The 17,059-nt window shown below is 45.4% G+C and overlaps 1 protein-coding gene across 1 annotated transcript in view; it reads right to left on the reverse strand.

Annotated features, from left to right (window-relative positions):
* The window catches only part of TFCP2 (transcription factor CP2), a 139,935-nt gene that overhangs the window by 68,441 nt on the left and 54,435 nt on the right, over positions 1-17,059 (reverse strand). Inside the window, exons 3-6 of the mRNA XM_075337127.1 lie at positions 10,724-10,800; positions 10,089-10,194; positions 8,027-8,133; positions 1,111-1,263 (exon numbers count right to left, since the gene is read on the reverse strand). Coding sequence (XP_075193242.1) covers positions 1,111-1,263; positions 8,027-8,133; positions 10,089-10,194; positions 10,724-10,800 — 443 coding nt within the window. The remainder of the gene's footprint in view (positions 1-1,110; positions 1,264-8,026; positions 8,134-10,088; positions 10,195-10,723; positions 10,801-17,059) is intronic.

Genomic DNA, 17,059 nt, shown 5'->3' on the forward strand with positions numbered 1-17,059 from the left:
AATTTAGAATTTATTTTCCTTTGACTACAGAAATTCACAGGGACCCCACCTTTACTGGGAGCGTTACCATCCTGCAAGAGGATGCCCAGGCTTATTACTACAGTAACTCCCCACCTCTTTAGGGCAGAAACCCAAGATTATGTGTCCCCAAGAGCTGAGTGTACAATCCATATTTCCTGTACTACTGGTTCCTATGTTTCCAAAACTTACATTTGCAAAGCACTTCTAGTCTTAAAGAGAAGCCATAAAGTCCTCTAGGCTACCCCATCTAATGCATAGTCTAAACCGTAGTTCATAGAGTCTTAGGCCCGGATTCATTTTTGCGCCAGTTTTTTTTGCCTAGTTTTGTGGGATTTGCACCTACCCAATTCATTGTTCTATTTGCACCAGATTTTTTGTTTTTCTGCATCTCCCCTCCAGTCCCTTCCTTGTGTGTTTTTGAGTATGCCAAATTTTGGTTCAACTTTTCCTACTTTTCGAGCCTAAAGTGGCAAAACAGTTCAAGACAGGAAGAAAGCCCATCCTTTAGACTTTGCACCAAATGTATGAACCGAGTGTACCATTTTTATTTATTTGGTGCCAAAAACGGCAATAGTAAAAGGCAAAAGAAAGAAAAGGAACTTAAAAAAAAAAAAAACACACACAACAACCTGCAAATAAAGACTCACAGTCTTAGATTCTAGTTACAGCAGCTGACATGGATGGTGATAAAAAGGCACTTTCAAAATACATATTCAATAACGAAATGGTAAAGAAAAAAAACAAATAAATTGATATATAACCTAGCGCATATGTCATTTTGGGTAGTGTAGATACAATAACCCCCTTCCAACCCCAAAAAAATTATTGATTCCTCTACTAAAAGTTGAAGCAGGTTCATTAACGGATATAAATGGGCACAAAAGGCTGGCACATAAAATGTAGCCTGGCCGCCCTAAACACTGCCTCATTATAACAATGTAAATCACTGGTATGATACAGATTTTTTTTTCTCTTTTTCTATCAGTTTTGTCAATATTCGTGTCCTCAAATCAGGAATCAGAAAATAGGAATTGCACCAACTATATAAATGTTCCCTACCGTAGCTGCAGGCTACAAAACCCAACATACCTTGAACACTTTGATCTGAGAGCTGGCCGAGTGCAGGTGCTCCGTATACTCTCCGTTGTCATTTTCTTTAAAAGTATCAATTTGGATTCGGAAAGGTACACCCTTCTCTCCCCCATGCTTTCGCATGGTAAATTCTGTACTAATGCAATGAACCTAAAAAGAAAATATAGTAAATTCCGTAATCTACAACGTAACTATTAAATTACATACAGGTGGGTTGTTTTGCCAACAAGTCAGAATTGCTCTTTTCCTGCCTCTGGAAGAAAATTATCAGATTTTTTCACAGATGTACAGATTTGCTATCACAAATGTATACATTTCACCATGATCCACAAATCTGAGCAAACAATTCATTACAAGGGTAAGAGATGAGAAATAGGAGATCCATGCACCATGATCTCAGAGGTTTTTCCCTTTGACCAGCATTTACCATCTCCCCACATTGACCCATGTCTCATCAGTAGGATCTCTACAGCAATCACCATGAACGGAGACCCAATCCTCCAGCCTTACTCCGTGTGGTAAGGGTCGAATGGAGCAACATGGGCACACATGACCTCTACCACTTCATTCATGGAACTCAAGATGGCCGAAGACAACAGCCCCTCAAACATGAATGAAACCCCGCAAACATGTTGTAATGCCCTGTACTGCTGAGAGAATGAAAGAACACTAAGCAGCAAAAGGAACAAAATAGAGTCTTATCTAGTAAACAAGTGCACCGGACAGCACAGAAAAAGGTCAGAAGACGTGTCCACGCCGCGCTGCTGCTGAAGACTTCCCGAAAGAAGATCCAGGACACGCCGGTGGAGAGAAGTGGCTTAATTCAATGCATTTCAAAGTCATCACAAGCGGCTTCTTTCTAGAACAAGTTTGTAATGGCTTTGAAATGCATTTAATAAAAGCCACTTCTCGCCACTGATGTGTCCCGCATCTTCCCTTGGAAAGTCTTCAGCAGCAGCGCGGAGTGAACACATCTTCTGCTCTTTTTCGGTACTGCTGAGAGCAATGATACTCAATCAGCATAGGGCAATCATTCTAAGCACACGAAATGTGATCGGCCTGTACAATGAGGCTATAAAACGACCACCAAAAGGCCTGCATGTAGCTGATCGCAGGTAGCTAATGGTTGTGGTCTGGATGCTTAAATGCAACCTTAAAAATATAGTATAATATAATAGTATATATACATACACACACTTATTTCACCACTGGGGTGGAGCTTTAAATGCAAATCCTCTGCTCCGTCTTATTCTCACCTGCCTCAATCTTCACCTTTTTTCAGCGGTGCTCTGGTTGGTCTCCAACGATTTGTGACCTGTTGACAGTTCTAGTGTTTCATGGAGCACACCAGAGGTCATGAGTCAATCCAACTCTATGAGAGCTTCGTACTTGCTCTCAGAGATGCAATGAGTGCTTGTGACGTAACTTCTGACCTCTCTCCAGTCAGACGTTCTGGGCACAAGATGGTGCTGTGTGACCGGAGCAGCGCTGAAAAATGATGATGCTGCCAAAGAGTAAATATAATAATACCAGGGGCAGGGGACTCAGCTTTTAAGCCCCACTCAGGGCTTAGGGGGGAGAAGAATGGGGAGAGAGAAAAAAAAAAAAAGAAAAGTTAAAAAAAAAAAGGGAAGGAGTTGCATGCACATTGGGGAAAAATAAAAAAAAAAAAAATCTAAATAATTTCTAATTTTGACTAGAACGAACAACTCAGTCAACTGTTATGCGTTCGGCATTGCTTTGTATAATTATGTAAATTGGTCAAGTGTTGGAAATTCTGGGTAATCAACAGGAAAACAAAAAAAAAAAAAAAAGCACAATAAAAAGGACAATGTAGTTTGAGGAATCATTCATCAGACTATTTGCACCTAATGGGTGTGGGAGGCAAAGGTTAAAAGGTGGTGTTGTAAAAGAAAGGCAGGCGATTCTCTTTTTGGGGATTCAGAACGTACTATGACAAGAGCATTAAAACTTCAGGCGACTAACAAACAAGTACTGCAATCCCTCCAGGAAAACAGCCGCTCGTGGCTGCAGTCCTCCACTAATGGGAGAAAGGAACAGAATTTCCATATTAAACACATACTAGTGACTACTGAATCCAGGATGGCCTCGCCACCATTACACTGTTCATAAGAAAGTTGCCGGGGTAAAGTACAACCTGTGTGCCAGAGCCAGATAGCTCTATGCACTTTACAATTAAAAGAAAAACAAAAAAAAAAAAAACCACTGGTCGATGTGTGGCCAGACGTTCCCTTACCTGCACTGGTCACACTCATTGAAAATCATTTTCTACTGGTTGAAAACTATTGTTTTTTGTAATCCCTTACAAAACCAGTTGGATGAATCAAGTGCGAAAATATACATACAATTACATATACATACAGTACATATCCATATATATCTATATGCATATCCATATTTATACACACACACATATATTATATATATATTATATATATATATATATATATATATATATATATATATATATATATATATATATATATATATATATATATATATATATATATATATATATATATATATATATATATATATATATATATATATATATATATATATATATATATATATATATATATATATATATGTATATGTGTAATGAAGGGAATTTTGTTTACTTACCGTAAATTCCTTTTCTTCTAGCTCCAATTGGGAGACCCAGACAATTGGGGTGTATAGCTACTGCCTCCGGAGGCCACACAAAGTATTACACTTAAAAGTGTAAACCCCTCCCCTCTGCTATACACCCTCCCGTGCATCACGGGCTCCTCAGTTTTGGTGCAAAAGCAGGAAGGAGGAAACTTATAAATTGGTCTAAGGTAAATTCAATCCGAAGGATGTTCGGAGAACTGAAACCATGACCAAGAACAGTTCAATCTGAACAACATGTGTACACAAAAGAACAAACAGCCCGAAGGGAACAGGGGCGGGTGCTGGGTCTCCCAATTGGAGCTAGAAGAAAAGGAATTTACGGTAAGTAAACAAAATTCTCTTCTTTGTCGCTCCATTGGGAGACCCAGACAATTGGGACGTCCAAAAGCAGTCCCTGGGTGGGTAAAAGAATACCTCAGTAAAAGAGCCGTAAAACGGCTCCTTCCTACAGGTGGGCAACCGCCGCCTGAAGGACTCGCCTACCTAAGCTGGCATCTGCCGAGCGTAGGTATGCACTAGATAGTGCTCCGTGAAAGTGTGCAGACTCAACCAGGTAGTCGCCTGACACACCTGCTGAGCCGTAGCCTGGTGCAGCAACGCCCTGGACGCACCCACGGCTCTGGGAGAATGGGCCTTCAGCCTTGAAGGAACCTGAAGCCCAGCAGAACGGTAGGCTTCAAGAATTGGTTCCTTGATCCACCGAGCCAAGTTGACTTGGGAGCTTGCGACCCTTTACTCTGGCCAACGACAAGGACAAAGAGCGCATCAGAGCGGCGCAGGAGCGCCGTACGAGAAATGTAGAGTCTGAGTGCTCTCACCAGACCTAACAAGTACAAATCCTTTTCACGTTGGTGAACCGGATAAGAACAAAAGGAAGGTAAGAAGGTATCCTGATTGAGATGAACAGAGGATACCACCTTCGGGAGAAATTCCAGAACCGAGCGCAGAACCAGCTTGTCCTGGTGAAACACCAGGAAGGGGGACTTGCATGACAGCGCTGCTGTGTCAGACACTCTGCGGAGTGACGTGACTGCACTAGGAAGACCACCTTCTGCGAAAGGCGTGAAAGAGAATATCCCTCATTGGCTCGAAGGGTGGTTTCTGAAGAGCCGGTATCACCCTGTTCCGATCCCAGGGTTCTAGCCGACGCTTGTAAGGAGGGACTATGTGGCAAACCCCCTGCAGGAACGTGCGTACCTGAGGGAGTTTGGCTAGACGCTTTTGAAAAAAAAAAAAACACAGAAAGCGCCGAAACTTGTCCCTTAAGGGAACCGAGAGACAACCCCTTTTCCATTCCGGATTGAAGGAAGGACAGAAAGTGGGCAAGGCGAATGGCCAGAGAGTAAAACTCTGATCAGAGCACCAGGATAAGAAGATCTTCCACGTCCTGTGGTAGATCTTGGCGGACGTTGGTTTCCTGGCCTGTCTCATAGTGGCAATGACCTCTTGAGATAACCCTGAAGACGCTAGGATCCAGGACTCAATGGCTACGCAGTCAGGTTGAGGGCCGCCGAATTCAGATGGAAAAAACGGCCCTTGAGACAGCAAGTCTGGCCGGTCTAGTAGTGTCCACGGTTGGCCTACCGTGAGATGCCACAGATCCGGGTACCACGACCTCCTCGGCCAGTCTGGAGCGACGAGGATGGCGCGGTGGCTGTCGGATCTGATCCTGCGTAACACTCTGGGCAGCGGTGCCAGAGGAGGATACGTGAGGCAGGGAAACTGCGACCAATCCTGCACTAATGCGTCTGCCGCCAGAGCTTTGTGATCTTGAGAACGTGCCATGAATGCCGTGACTTTGTTGTTGTGCCGGGACGCCAATAGGTCGACGTCCGGCTTCCCCCAGCGGCAACAGATCTCTTGAAACACGTCCGGTCGAAGGGACCATTCCCCTGCGTCCATGCCCTGGCGACTGAGAAAGTCTGCTTCCCAGTTTTCTACGCCCGGGATGTGAACTGCGGAGATGGTGGAGGCTGTGGCTTCCACCCACAGCAGAATCCGCAGGACTTGCTGGAAGTCTTGCCGACTGCTTGTGCCGCCTTGGTGGTTGTTGTATGCCACCGCCTTGGCGTTGTCCGACTGAATTCGGATCTGCCTGCCTTCCAGCCATGGCTGGAACGCTTTTAGGGCTAGAACACTGCCCTTATCTCCAGAACATTGATCTGGAGGGAAGACTCTGCTGAGTCCATGTACCCTGAGCCCTGTGGCGGAGGAAGACTCCCTGACAGACTCGCGTCCGCCGTGACCACAGGCCAGGATGTGGGCAGGAAGGATTTTTCCTTTGACAAGAGTGGGAAGAAGCCACCACTGAAGGGAGGCCATGGCTGCCCGAGAAGGAGCAACGTCCTTGTCGAGGGACGTCGATTTGCTGTCCCATTTGCGGAGAAAGTCCCATTAAAGTGGGCGCAGATGAATCAGCGCAAACGGAGCTGCCTCTATTGCTGCCACCAACTTCTCTAGGAAGTGCATGAGGCGCCTCAAAGGGTGTGACTGGGCTCGAAGGAACGATTGCACCCCTGTCTGTAATGAACGCTGTTTGTCCAGCGGAAGCTTCACTATCGCTGAGAGAGTATGAAACTCCATGCCGAGATATGTCAGTGATTGGGCCGGTGTCAATTTTGACTTTAGGAAAAATTGATGAACCACCCGAATCTCTGGAGAGTCTCTAGAGCCATGTTCAGGCTGTGCTGGCATGCCACCCGAGAGGGGGCCTTGACCAGCAGATTGCCTGAGAGTAGGACCGCTACCACAGTTGTCATGACCTTGGTGAAGGCCCGTAGGGCTGTCACCAGGCCGAAAGTTAGTGCCACGAACTGAAGGTGTTCGTTCCCTATGTCGAAGCGCAGGAAGTGCTGATATTCTGATACAATCGGCACGTGGAGATAAGCATCCCTGATGTCGATTGATGCTAGGAAGCCTCCTTGGGCCATCAAAGGCGATGGCAAGCGGAGAGATTCCATCCGGAACCGTCAGGTTCTCTGTCAGTTGAGCAGTGTGAAGTCCAGAACGGGGCGGGGTGATCCGTCCTATCTGGTACCATGAACAAGCTGGAGTAAAAAGCCGCGACTACGTTCTTGAAGGGGAACGAGGATCGCAACTCCTCCAGCCTTCGGAGTGTTCACCGCCTGGAAACGTGCATCGGCTCGCTCGGGGGACGGAGATGCTGTGAAGCAACGAGTCGGAGGACGAGAACTGAGCTCTATCCTGTGACCGTAAGACAGAAAGTCTCCTACATCGGTCTTGGACATGTGGGGACCACTCCCCTGACCTGGACCGCCATGCAGAAAAGGTTCTCTGTGCCCGGCGGAGGATGAAAATACCCTCGCCTGAGACGTCAAAGACGCTAATTGCGGAGCACAGGATGACCGCATTGATCTGAGACAGAGCAGCTGAGATAGCCTGGAGTGCCCACCCCTGCAAAGGCCGGGGCAATGGACGCGCCTATGGCTTCATAGATGGATCCCCTTAGGAGTTCTGTCTGTCTGTCCGTGGCATTCTTGAGCGTGGACCCGCCAGCCACTGCTACTACTGATCTAGCCGCCAGTCCAGAGACTGGAGGGCACCATATGACACTGAGCCGAAACCTTAACAACGTCAGAGAGGAAGGGACAACGTGTGTTATAAGGCGTTCAGTAAAACGCTTGTCCGGGAAGGTGTGCTTCTGGACAGTATCTTTCGTGCACAAAGCATAAAAACTGAGGAGCCCGTGATGCACGGGAGGGTGTATAGCAGAGGGGAGGGGTTTACACTTTTAAGTGTAATACTTTGTGTGGCCTCCGGAGGCAGTAGCTATACACCCAATTGTCTGGGTCTCCCAATGGAGCGACAAAGAAATATATATAGCTCCATAGCTCCACATATACACACACATATTATATATATATTATATATATATATATATATATATATATATATATATATATATATATATATATATATATATATATATATATATATATATATATATATATATATATATATATATATATATATATATATATATATATATATATATATATATATATACACACATACATATACACACACACATACATATACACACACATACATACATATACACACACATACATACATATACACACACATACATACATACATATACACACACATACATACATATACACATACACATACATACACACATACATACATACATACATACATATATACACATACATATATACACCCCCCAATAACAGAGCAGCAATCTCCTTACTTGTATGAAGACAGATGTCCTCTTGGAAGGATCCCAGAGAAATTCCACAGTGTTGAGCTGAGTTGGATTCGCTCTTGGGTCAATAATACCCACAGACATGGGGATATCTAGAAATGTTAGATTAGGTATAGGAGAAAAAGAGAAAAGAAATCTTTAAACATACAAACAGGTACAACAGATTTTTTGGATTCTGGTGATATCTTGCAAAGAGGCAAAGTAAATAATTAGGCTGCTTTCACACATCCGGTTTTTCCTGTGCGGCACAATCTGGCACTTTGCAGAAAATCCGCAACCGTTTGGTTTTTTTTGCCGCCGGTTGCGGGGTTTTTTTTTTGCATAGACTTACATTAGTGCCGCATAGGCTTGCGTTCGGTCCGGTTTCTGCCGCATGCGGCAGATTTAGCCGATGCGGCGGCCGGATGGAACGTTGCCTGGCACTTTTTTTGTCCGGCAAAAAAAAGAAAAAAACCGCATCGCGCCGCATCCGATTGATGCGGCGTGATTTGCAATGCATGCCTATGGACGCCGCATGCGGCGTCCTGCGGCAAACACCGCATCCGGCCGCCGCATGCGTCTTTTTTCCACTGCACATGCTCAGTAGCCTGCCGCAAGCGGCAAAAACCGGACGGGCCGCATGTCAAGAACTTATGCAAAGGATGCGGCATTGTCGCCGCATCCATTGCATAGGTTTTAGAGCCGGATCGTCCGGCTCTGCTAAAACCGGAGGTGTGAAAGCAGCCTTAGTGGGAAGCCAACCATTCAGACCTCAATATAAAAGGTGTGCAGGTCCATAAAGTGGTATTCCTAAACAGTGGCACGCCAGTCTACCCACTGCACAGGGAACAGCAACAGAGCAACATTTATTGAATGCAGCTGTGTAGCCCAGTGGTTGAATGGGATCACCACTGTGCAAGGAGATCCTACATGTACCACGCAGCTTTTTGGTCAAAAACATTTAAACTAAAATGGAGTCATTTATAGGTCAATACAATCAGAGATCCACCACTGCACTGTGGTGTCTGTAATAACAAAAAAACAAAACAGAGCCTTAAGTGAGACTTATCAATACAAGTCTATGGGGCATCAGAACGAGGCTTCACCGGCTTACATTGTTCACACAGACACTAGTGAGAACCGGCAACTAGAAATAAGTCACAAGAGGAGCGGAGTTAGGAAACGGGGAAAGTGACGATCAGCAAGTATAGTAACACACTAACCCTATATTCACACAGGTTTAGTTAAAAAAAAACAAAAAAAAAAAACAAACTTTACTGGGAGCGCTTCTTTAATGCCATGTGTTTCCATATAACGAGCAACTGCGTGCAAGCCTTACATCACCAAGCACAATGTCCAGTGTCTGATGGAGTGGTGTAAAGCACAATGCCACTGTATGTGGAGTTGAAATGTGGCGTGATCAATAACTTCTGACGCCTCATGGATGGGGCTGGGTTATCTGCCCAACTGCTCTGTGCCAATTGTAACATTTGGTGGAAGAGAGATGGTGCTTTGGGGAGGTTTTTCAGATGTTTGCTTAGACCCCTTTGGTGTCAGTGAATGGAAATCTTAACGTGTCAGCATTTCAGAAAAAAAAATGATGCTTCCAACTTTGTGAGAACAGTTTGAGAAAGGCTCTTTTCTGTTCCAGCATGACTGAGCCACAGTGCAGAAAGGCTGGTACAAAACGGCATGGTTGGGCAAGCTTCATGTGAAATAACTTGACTGGCTGCACAGCGCCCTGACCTCAACCCCATTGGGATTAACTGTCTCCCTGATGTGTGACGTAACATGTCCAGAGGGGAGGGGTGAGCAGAAAGAACAGCTCCTGTCACACTGAATTACAGATATTGTAAGGATAATAGAACTGCACTGTGCATCTCAGATTTATAATTAAGATTGCAGGGACAGCAGAAGAATTTATCTCCCCGGAGTCCCCCTTTAATGCCTATGAATTTAGGATAGGCTGTCATAAAAGCACCTGTGCTGTAATATGTAGGTGTCCAAATACTTAGGTCCATATAGTGGATGTTGTGGCCTCTCTTTTTGCTTTAGTCATTGCCATTACCAATATCAAGTATTCTGTCCCCCGGTCTGTTCCACCGCCATCCTTCCAGCTGCTGGTGCTCCGTGTACTGCAGTCGCCGGTCATGAAACACTACTCTGAATATGCTCTGCAGGGGGGGAAAAAGAAGAATACCTGAAGGAAAACAAGATTCTAAAAAAAATGGACACACTATATTACATAACTTATAAGACATGCCACACATCCCTACCCACATCCCCCATCCAATACAGTGTGGGTTAAGTGATGTCCTATGCCTCATGTAAGATCTATAGTGCTGACTAATTTTAAATCCACAGACACACTAATATATATATATATAAAAATTTTTTGGTTCCTGTTTTGTATCTTTAGGTCACAGGTAACTTTAGAAAATAAGAAAATAAGCTGTGAAGTGGTGGTATATACACATACATACACTCACACAATGTTAAACTTATATGGATTCGACTATAATTTGTTACTTATTTTGCATGTTGTCAACATAACTTTTAAAAATTGTATTTAAATTTACGTTAGAAAAATCAATAAAATTATATATATATATATATATATATATATATATATATATTTTTAAAACACACACACACACACACACACACACACACACACACGCTAAGTGACATGCAATCGCTTACCTTCACTAGTTTACCATTCAGCTCTGGCAATTCTCCTAGTTTTCTATTGTCTAACATCCTGATTTCATAGGATTGGCCTGTAGGAAATAAAGGATTTTGGAATTATTGAAAATAAATTAAGCGTCAAATATGGACATCTGACCAGAATCACTCAAAAGCAGAGTTTGCCAAAAAGCTTTGCAGGATCCTGGTCTAGCGACCATGTGAATATTCATAATGGCTGCCACCCTCCTCCTCCTGCCCGCTAGTATTCCTGGCGCACAGCCATATGTATGTTGTGTTGAAACGATGATGTTTAGTATAACCTAATAATCAGATGTCGTGCTCGGCCTGCCGGCGGGTGGGAGGAGGTTTGGTAGCTGTGGAATACTCACCTGGCCGCCAACCCACAATTCATGCAAATCTTTTTGATCAACTCTACTGAAAAGCTTTAGTAAATCAAAATAGGCTTCGGCCACACTGGTGGTGAGACATGAAGACTGATGTGTTGCACTGCGACATCACATACAATTGTCAATAGGGTCGTGTTGAATGACGAGAATCATCAGTCCCATAAAAGTGGATGAGCAGTGATCATGTATGTGTATTATCTATGCATTTGCATATGAGTCTCTGAAATTCCTGTTCGGCCCCTGGACCACCCCAATAATTGCTCATTTATCATCTTGTCAATGAATCGTAGATAGATGTAGTTAGTGGGAAACCCCTTTTAAACCCAGGTGACTTTATAAAGCATTTAAAGAGGACTAGCCACCAGGATTTTCCTATATAAACTAAAGCCAGTGCTATACTGGCACTATCATGCTGACTCTATACATACCTTCAGTTGTGAGATCGGATGTATACTTTCTGAAAAGGCAAGTAAAGTTTGTGAAATGCACTGTTATTTGATTGATAGCAGCTACAGGATATCTAATAGGTGGGTTGGGTTTTGCTAGTTATTCTCACCTTCTGCCTGTCCAAAACTCCCCACCCCCATCTCTGTTATTTCAAAGATAGGAAGGACAGGCAGACGGGGCAGGAATAACTAAAAAATTCTATTAGAAATGCTGTAGCTGCTATCAAACAGCAGTGCATTTCACAAACTTTACTTGCCTGTATTTCTGAAACTATACATCCAATCTCAACTAAAAGCACGTTTAAAATCAGCATGATCGCACCAGTGTAGCACTGGCTTTAGTTTATATAGGAAAATCCTGGTGGTTTGTCCTCTAAATAGGGAATTTCTATAACAGATTTGTAAAATTCGCAGTAACGTTAAAATTTAAAATGAAAAAATTCCCTTTTACAGAGTAATGAACACTTTAGTGGCATCAGTGCAGAGGCACCAAGACATTGTGGTGGTTTTCCTGCACACTTTCACTTTCCAGTTGTTCACATGGCTGCCCCCAGAATGGATTTCTCCTGAGGGGCCCTGGTGCATGTCTAATGTATTTTACAAATTTGCTTGCTTAGTACCGCATACTTGTTGAGGAATCTACCTCTTTTGCGCGTAGCCTTGGGCTCACAGATACAGTATATTAGGCTTGCCTGCGGTGACTTAGTGCACGCAACATTACATAGAAAAAAATACACATGTCAACACTTAACCGGCAGTCATCTAAAGCAGAGGTAATGAACACGTACATAGAAGCAGAGGTGAACGTCCCACACCGGGGAGGAGGAGAGGTAATAATTCATATACACAAGAATTCATGTTTACACATAATGGCTTCCAGACGCGATCCCCCGGAAGGGAAGAATGTGACAGCTCCTGATGGGGATATCTTCCATCAGAATATATGATACAAGTAAAATATATCTTTGTACCGTGTTAGCCAGTAGAGATAAAAAAATTGTTTAAAAGAACAGAGTCCTCAGTGGTTGATACCTTTTAATGGCTAACTGAAAAGATGGTAATAATTGCAAGCTTTCGAGACTACTCAGGTCTCTTCATCAGGCATGGTATAACACAAAATCTGAAGAGTCACATATTTATACACAACAGGATTTAGAATAGAATATGTGACTCTTCAGATTTTGTGTTATACCATGCCTGATTAAGAGACCTGAGTAGTCTCGAAAGCTTGCAATTATTACCATCTTTTCAGTTAGCCATTAAAAGGTATCAACCACTGAGGACTCTGTTCTTATAAACAAATCAGAATATATGAGCACATACAGCTGACTTGTGAGGTAGAGTGACTCTGCTACCTCACAAGTAACTTATTTACCAAATCATGAACCCACCACTGGAAGGCCTTTTTCAGATAAGCAATTCATTTTTCAGCAGCCTAAGGCTATGTTCACACTAGAAAAATGATTTTTCTTAAGAAATTTCTTGAGTGCACCTGTGTTAAAAAAACGCACCTGCGTTTTTGCCGTGTTTTTGGTGCGTTTTTACCGCTGGTTGCTCCCTGCGTTATTGTGCCAATTATATATGGCAAATAACGCAGTTAGCTGCAGAAAAGAAGTGACATGCTCATTCTTTTTCTTAAGAAAATCTACTGAAAGAATTTTCTTAAGAAAAAAACGCAGTGTGTGCACAGCTAATTTTTTTTGCCATAGGTTTTACTGGGGAATGTCTGCAGAAAGGTTACAAGAATTTCTCAAGAAATTTCTGCAGCAAAAATGGACCAAAAACGCAGTGTGTGAACATAGCCTTAAACTTAAAAAAAAAAAAAAAAACCAACAAAAATGCTGTGAAAGAACATTTGTGTACTCACCGTAAAATGTCTTTCTTGGAGCCTTTCATTGGGGGACACAGACCGTGGGTTATATGTTGTCTCAAGGGGAGGCTTGACACTTTTTTAAATTTAGAGTTAGCTTCTCCTCCCACAGCATATAACCCCAGCTAGGTGGGAACTAGCTCAGTTTGGTGTAAAGCAGTAGGAAAAGGATAACCAAAACCACAAGGGTGGGAGCTGTGTCCCCCAATGAAAGGCTCCAAGAAAGACATTTTACGGTGAGTACACAAACATGTCCTTTCCTTTCTCGCCTTTTCATTGGGGGACACAGACCGTGGGACGTCCCAAAGCAGTCCCTGGGTGGGAACTGAACTAATAACAGTGTATAACATCAGACTAAGAGCTGACTAACGGCTGAACTCATATGAAAATACTGTCAGAACCGAGCAGTGGCCAGTTATAAATGGGCCACTGCCACCTGAAGGACTTGTCTTCCAAGAGCAGCATCCGCGGATGTATGCGTATGCACTCTGTAGAATTTTGTGAACGTGTGCACACTGGACCAGGTAGCGGCCTTGCAAAGTTGGGCCGCCGAGGCCTGATGGCGGATAGCCCAGGAGGCACCCACTGCTCGTGTAGAGTGGGCCCGCACAGATTGAGGGGGAACGGCACCTCGTGCTTTGTATGCCTCACAGATGGCAGTCCTGATCCATCGAGAAATTGTGGATTTAGACGCCGGGTCGCCCTTCTTGTGTCCTACTGGGAGGACGAAAAGGGCATTGGACTTGCGCAACGGCGCTGTTCTGGAGATGTAGATCCGCAGAGCCCGGACAAGATCGAGATTGTGAAGGGCTTTCTCAAAAGGAGTGGACGGGGGCCGGGCAGAATGACGGCAACACAATGTCCTCGTTCAGGTGGAAAGAGGATACGACCTTTGGAAGGAAGGCGGGGGAGGACCGAAGGACCACCTTATCATGATGGAATATCAGGTAAGGTGAGCGACAGGAAAGAGCTGCCAGTTCGGACACTCGCCTGATAGAGGTAATAGCGACTAAAAAGGCAACTTTCCAAGACAGTTGCTGGAGAGAGATTTCTCTCAGAGGTTCGAAAGGAGGAAGTTGAAGGACTCCGAGAACCAGATTCAGATCCCAGGGATCTAAGGGGTGGCGATAAGGAGGGACCTTGAAGAAAGGTACGGACCTGAGGGCGAGAAGCCAGCTGCTTCTGGAAAAAAATTGACAAGGCAGAAACTTGTCCTTTAAGGGTACTGAGAGCAAGACCCGAGTCCAGACCGTCCTGCAGAAAGGCAAGAACATTAGGGATTGAAAAGGTCAGGGGTGACCGATTAGGACGGTCACACCAGGAAAGATAGGTCTTCCAGGTCCTGTGGTAAATGCTGGCGGAGGAAGGCTTCCGAGCATTAAGCATGGTATGAACTACCCTGGAAGAAAGACCCGATTTGGTTAGAATCAGGGATTCAAGTGCCACGCCGTCAAATGCAGCTGTGCTGTATTCTGGTGGAATATTGGCCCTTGCGACAGAAGATCCGGGCGGTCGGGAAGACGCCAGGGAGTGTTGCTGAGAAGTTGGAGGAGCTGTGGGTACCAGGCTCTCCTGGGCCAGTCCGGGGCCATGAGGATCACCGGAATTCCCTCCGCTTTGATTTTCTTGATTACTCTCGGAATGAGAGGAAACGGAGGGAAGATGTAGGGTAGGCGGAACTGCGACCATGGAAAGACTAGAGCGTCGGAGCCGAGCGCTAGCGGGTCTCTCGACCGAGATAAGGGACGTATCTTGGCATTCATTCGAGACGCCATGAGGTCCACATCCGGGAGTCCCCAACGTAGAGTGATCTGATGGAACACTTCGTCGTGGAGGGACCATTCTCCTGCCGCTAGACCCTGCCTGCTGAGAAAGTCTGCGGCCCAGTTGTCTACCCCTGGGATATGGACAGCTGAAATGATGGGGATGTGCTTCTCTGCCCAAAGAAGAATCCTGGATACCTCCTTCATCGCTGCCTTGCTGAGAGTTCCTCCCTGACGGTTGATGTAAGGCACGGCCGTGGCATTGTCTGACTGGATCCGAACAGGGAGGCCCAGTAATAAGGGTTGAAGATTCTGAAGGGCCAGAAATATGGCTCTGATCTCCAGAACATTGATGTGCAGAGAGCACTCGGAAGGAGACCAGCGTCCCTGAACAGTGTGGTGGAGAAACACCGCCCCCCAGCCTATCAGGCTGGCATCCGTCGTGACTACCTGCCAGTGGACCAGGCGGAACTACTTCCCTTGAGATAGGGATGAGGCTTGAGTCCACCAGACGAGGGAGCTGAGTGCAGACCGAGACAGGCGGACTGACCGGTCCAGGGAAGCTGGATTCTTGTCCCAGGAGGATAGAAGAGCCAGTTGTAGAGGGCGCAGATGAAATTGGGCAAAGGACACGGCCTCTATGACCGGCACCATCTTGCCTAACACTCTCATTCCGTTCCGAAGGGATGTGTGACGGCGAAAGCGGAGGGATTGGGCAGCCCGGATCAGGGAAGACCTCTTGTCCTCTGGAAGGAAAACCCGGGACTGAGCCGTGTCTATCAGCATACCTAGAAAGGTGATGCGCTGATGAGGAATGAGGGATGACTTGTTGAAATTGACAAGCCACCCTAGCCTTGACAGCGTGTCTAGGCAAATCTGCACGCTTTCTGAGCAAACGTGAGGAGAGCTCCCTTTGACAAGAAGGTCATCCAAATAGGGAACGACCAAGATTCCTATGGGGTGTAAAATGGACATGACGGCCGCCATGACCTTTGAGAAGACCCGAGGCGCAGTGGCCAGCCCAAAGGGGAGGGCCCTGAATTGGAAATGACGGTGTCCTACGGCAAAGCGAAGGAACCGTTGATGAGAGACACATATGGGAATGTGTAAGTAAGCATCTTGAACGTCTATGGAAGCTAGGAATTCTCCAGGTTCCATGGCGGCTAGTACAGCTCTCAATGATTCCATTCGGAAAGTTCGAATCCGTACGAATTTGTTCAGCCGTTTGAGGTCCAAGATAGGGCGAACAGAGCCATCTTTTTTGGGAACGACAAAAAGGTTTGAGTAGAAACCTTTGCCGCGCTGTTCCAGGGGCACTGGAATGATAACGTTGGCTTTTTGTAAAGAAGCCATGGCCTGAAATAAGGCCCGGTTTTGCGTTTCGGACTTTGGGAGACGAGAACGCAGAAACCTGTTGGCCGGCCTGGAATGGAAATCGATCTTGTAACCTGAGGTGACGATTTCTCGAACCCAGGCATCGTGAGTGTGGTCCAGCCAGATATCCCGAAAAAGCAGAAGCCGCCCTCCCACAGGAGTCGGATCTGCGGGATACCTGGCGTCATGCTGAGGGGGCCTGTAGCCTGTACAGAGCGAGGTCCTTTGGATTTAGGCTGCTTGGAGTGGGAACGCCAAGAAGTGCCCCTTGAGGGACCGGATCCTCGATCTGAGCGTTGGGACGGTCCTTGGGCTGATGGCTTTTGGGGGGCAGGCCGAAAAGGACTGCCTGCGCCAAGAAGATTTTTTTAAATTTCTGGCTACAGGCCACTTTTGTGGTAGAATGGTACTTTTACCACCCGTCGCCTCAGATATGAACTTGTCCAGGGATTCACCAAATAGACGAAGACCCTGGAAGGGAAGTGTGGACA

This window comes from Anomaloglossus baeobatrachus, chromosome 2, assembly GCF_048569485.1.
Source record: "Anomaloglossus baeobatrachus isolate aAnoBae1 chromosome 2, aAnoBae1.hap1, whole genome shotgun sequence".
Lineage (NCBI taxonomy): Eukaryota > Metazoa > Chordata > Amphibia > Anura > Aromobatidae > Anomaloglossus > Anomaloglossus baeobatrachus.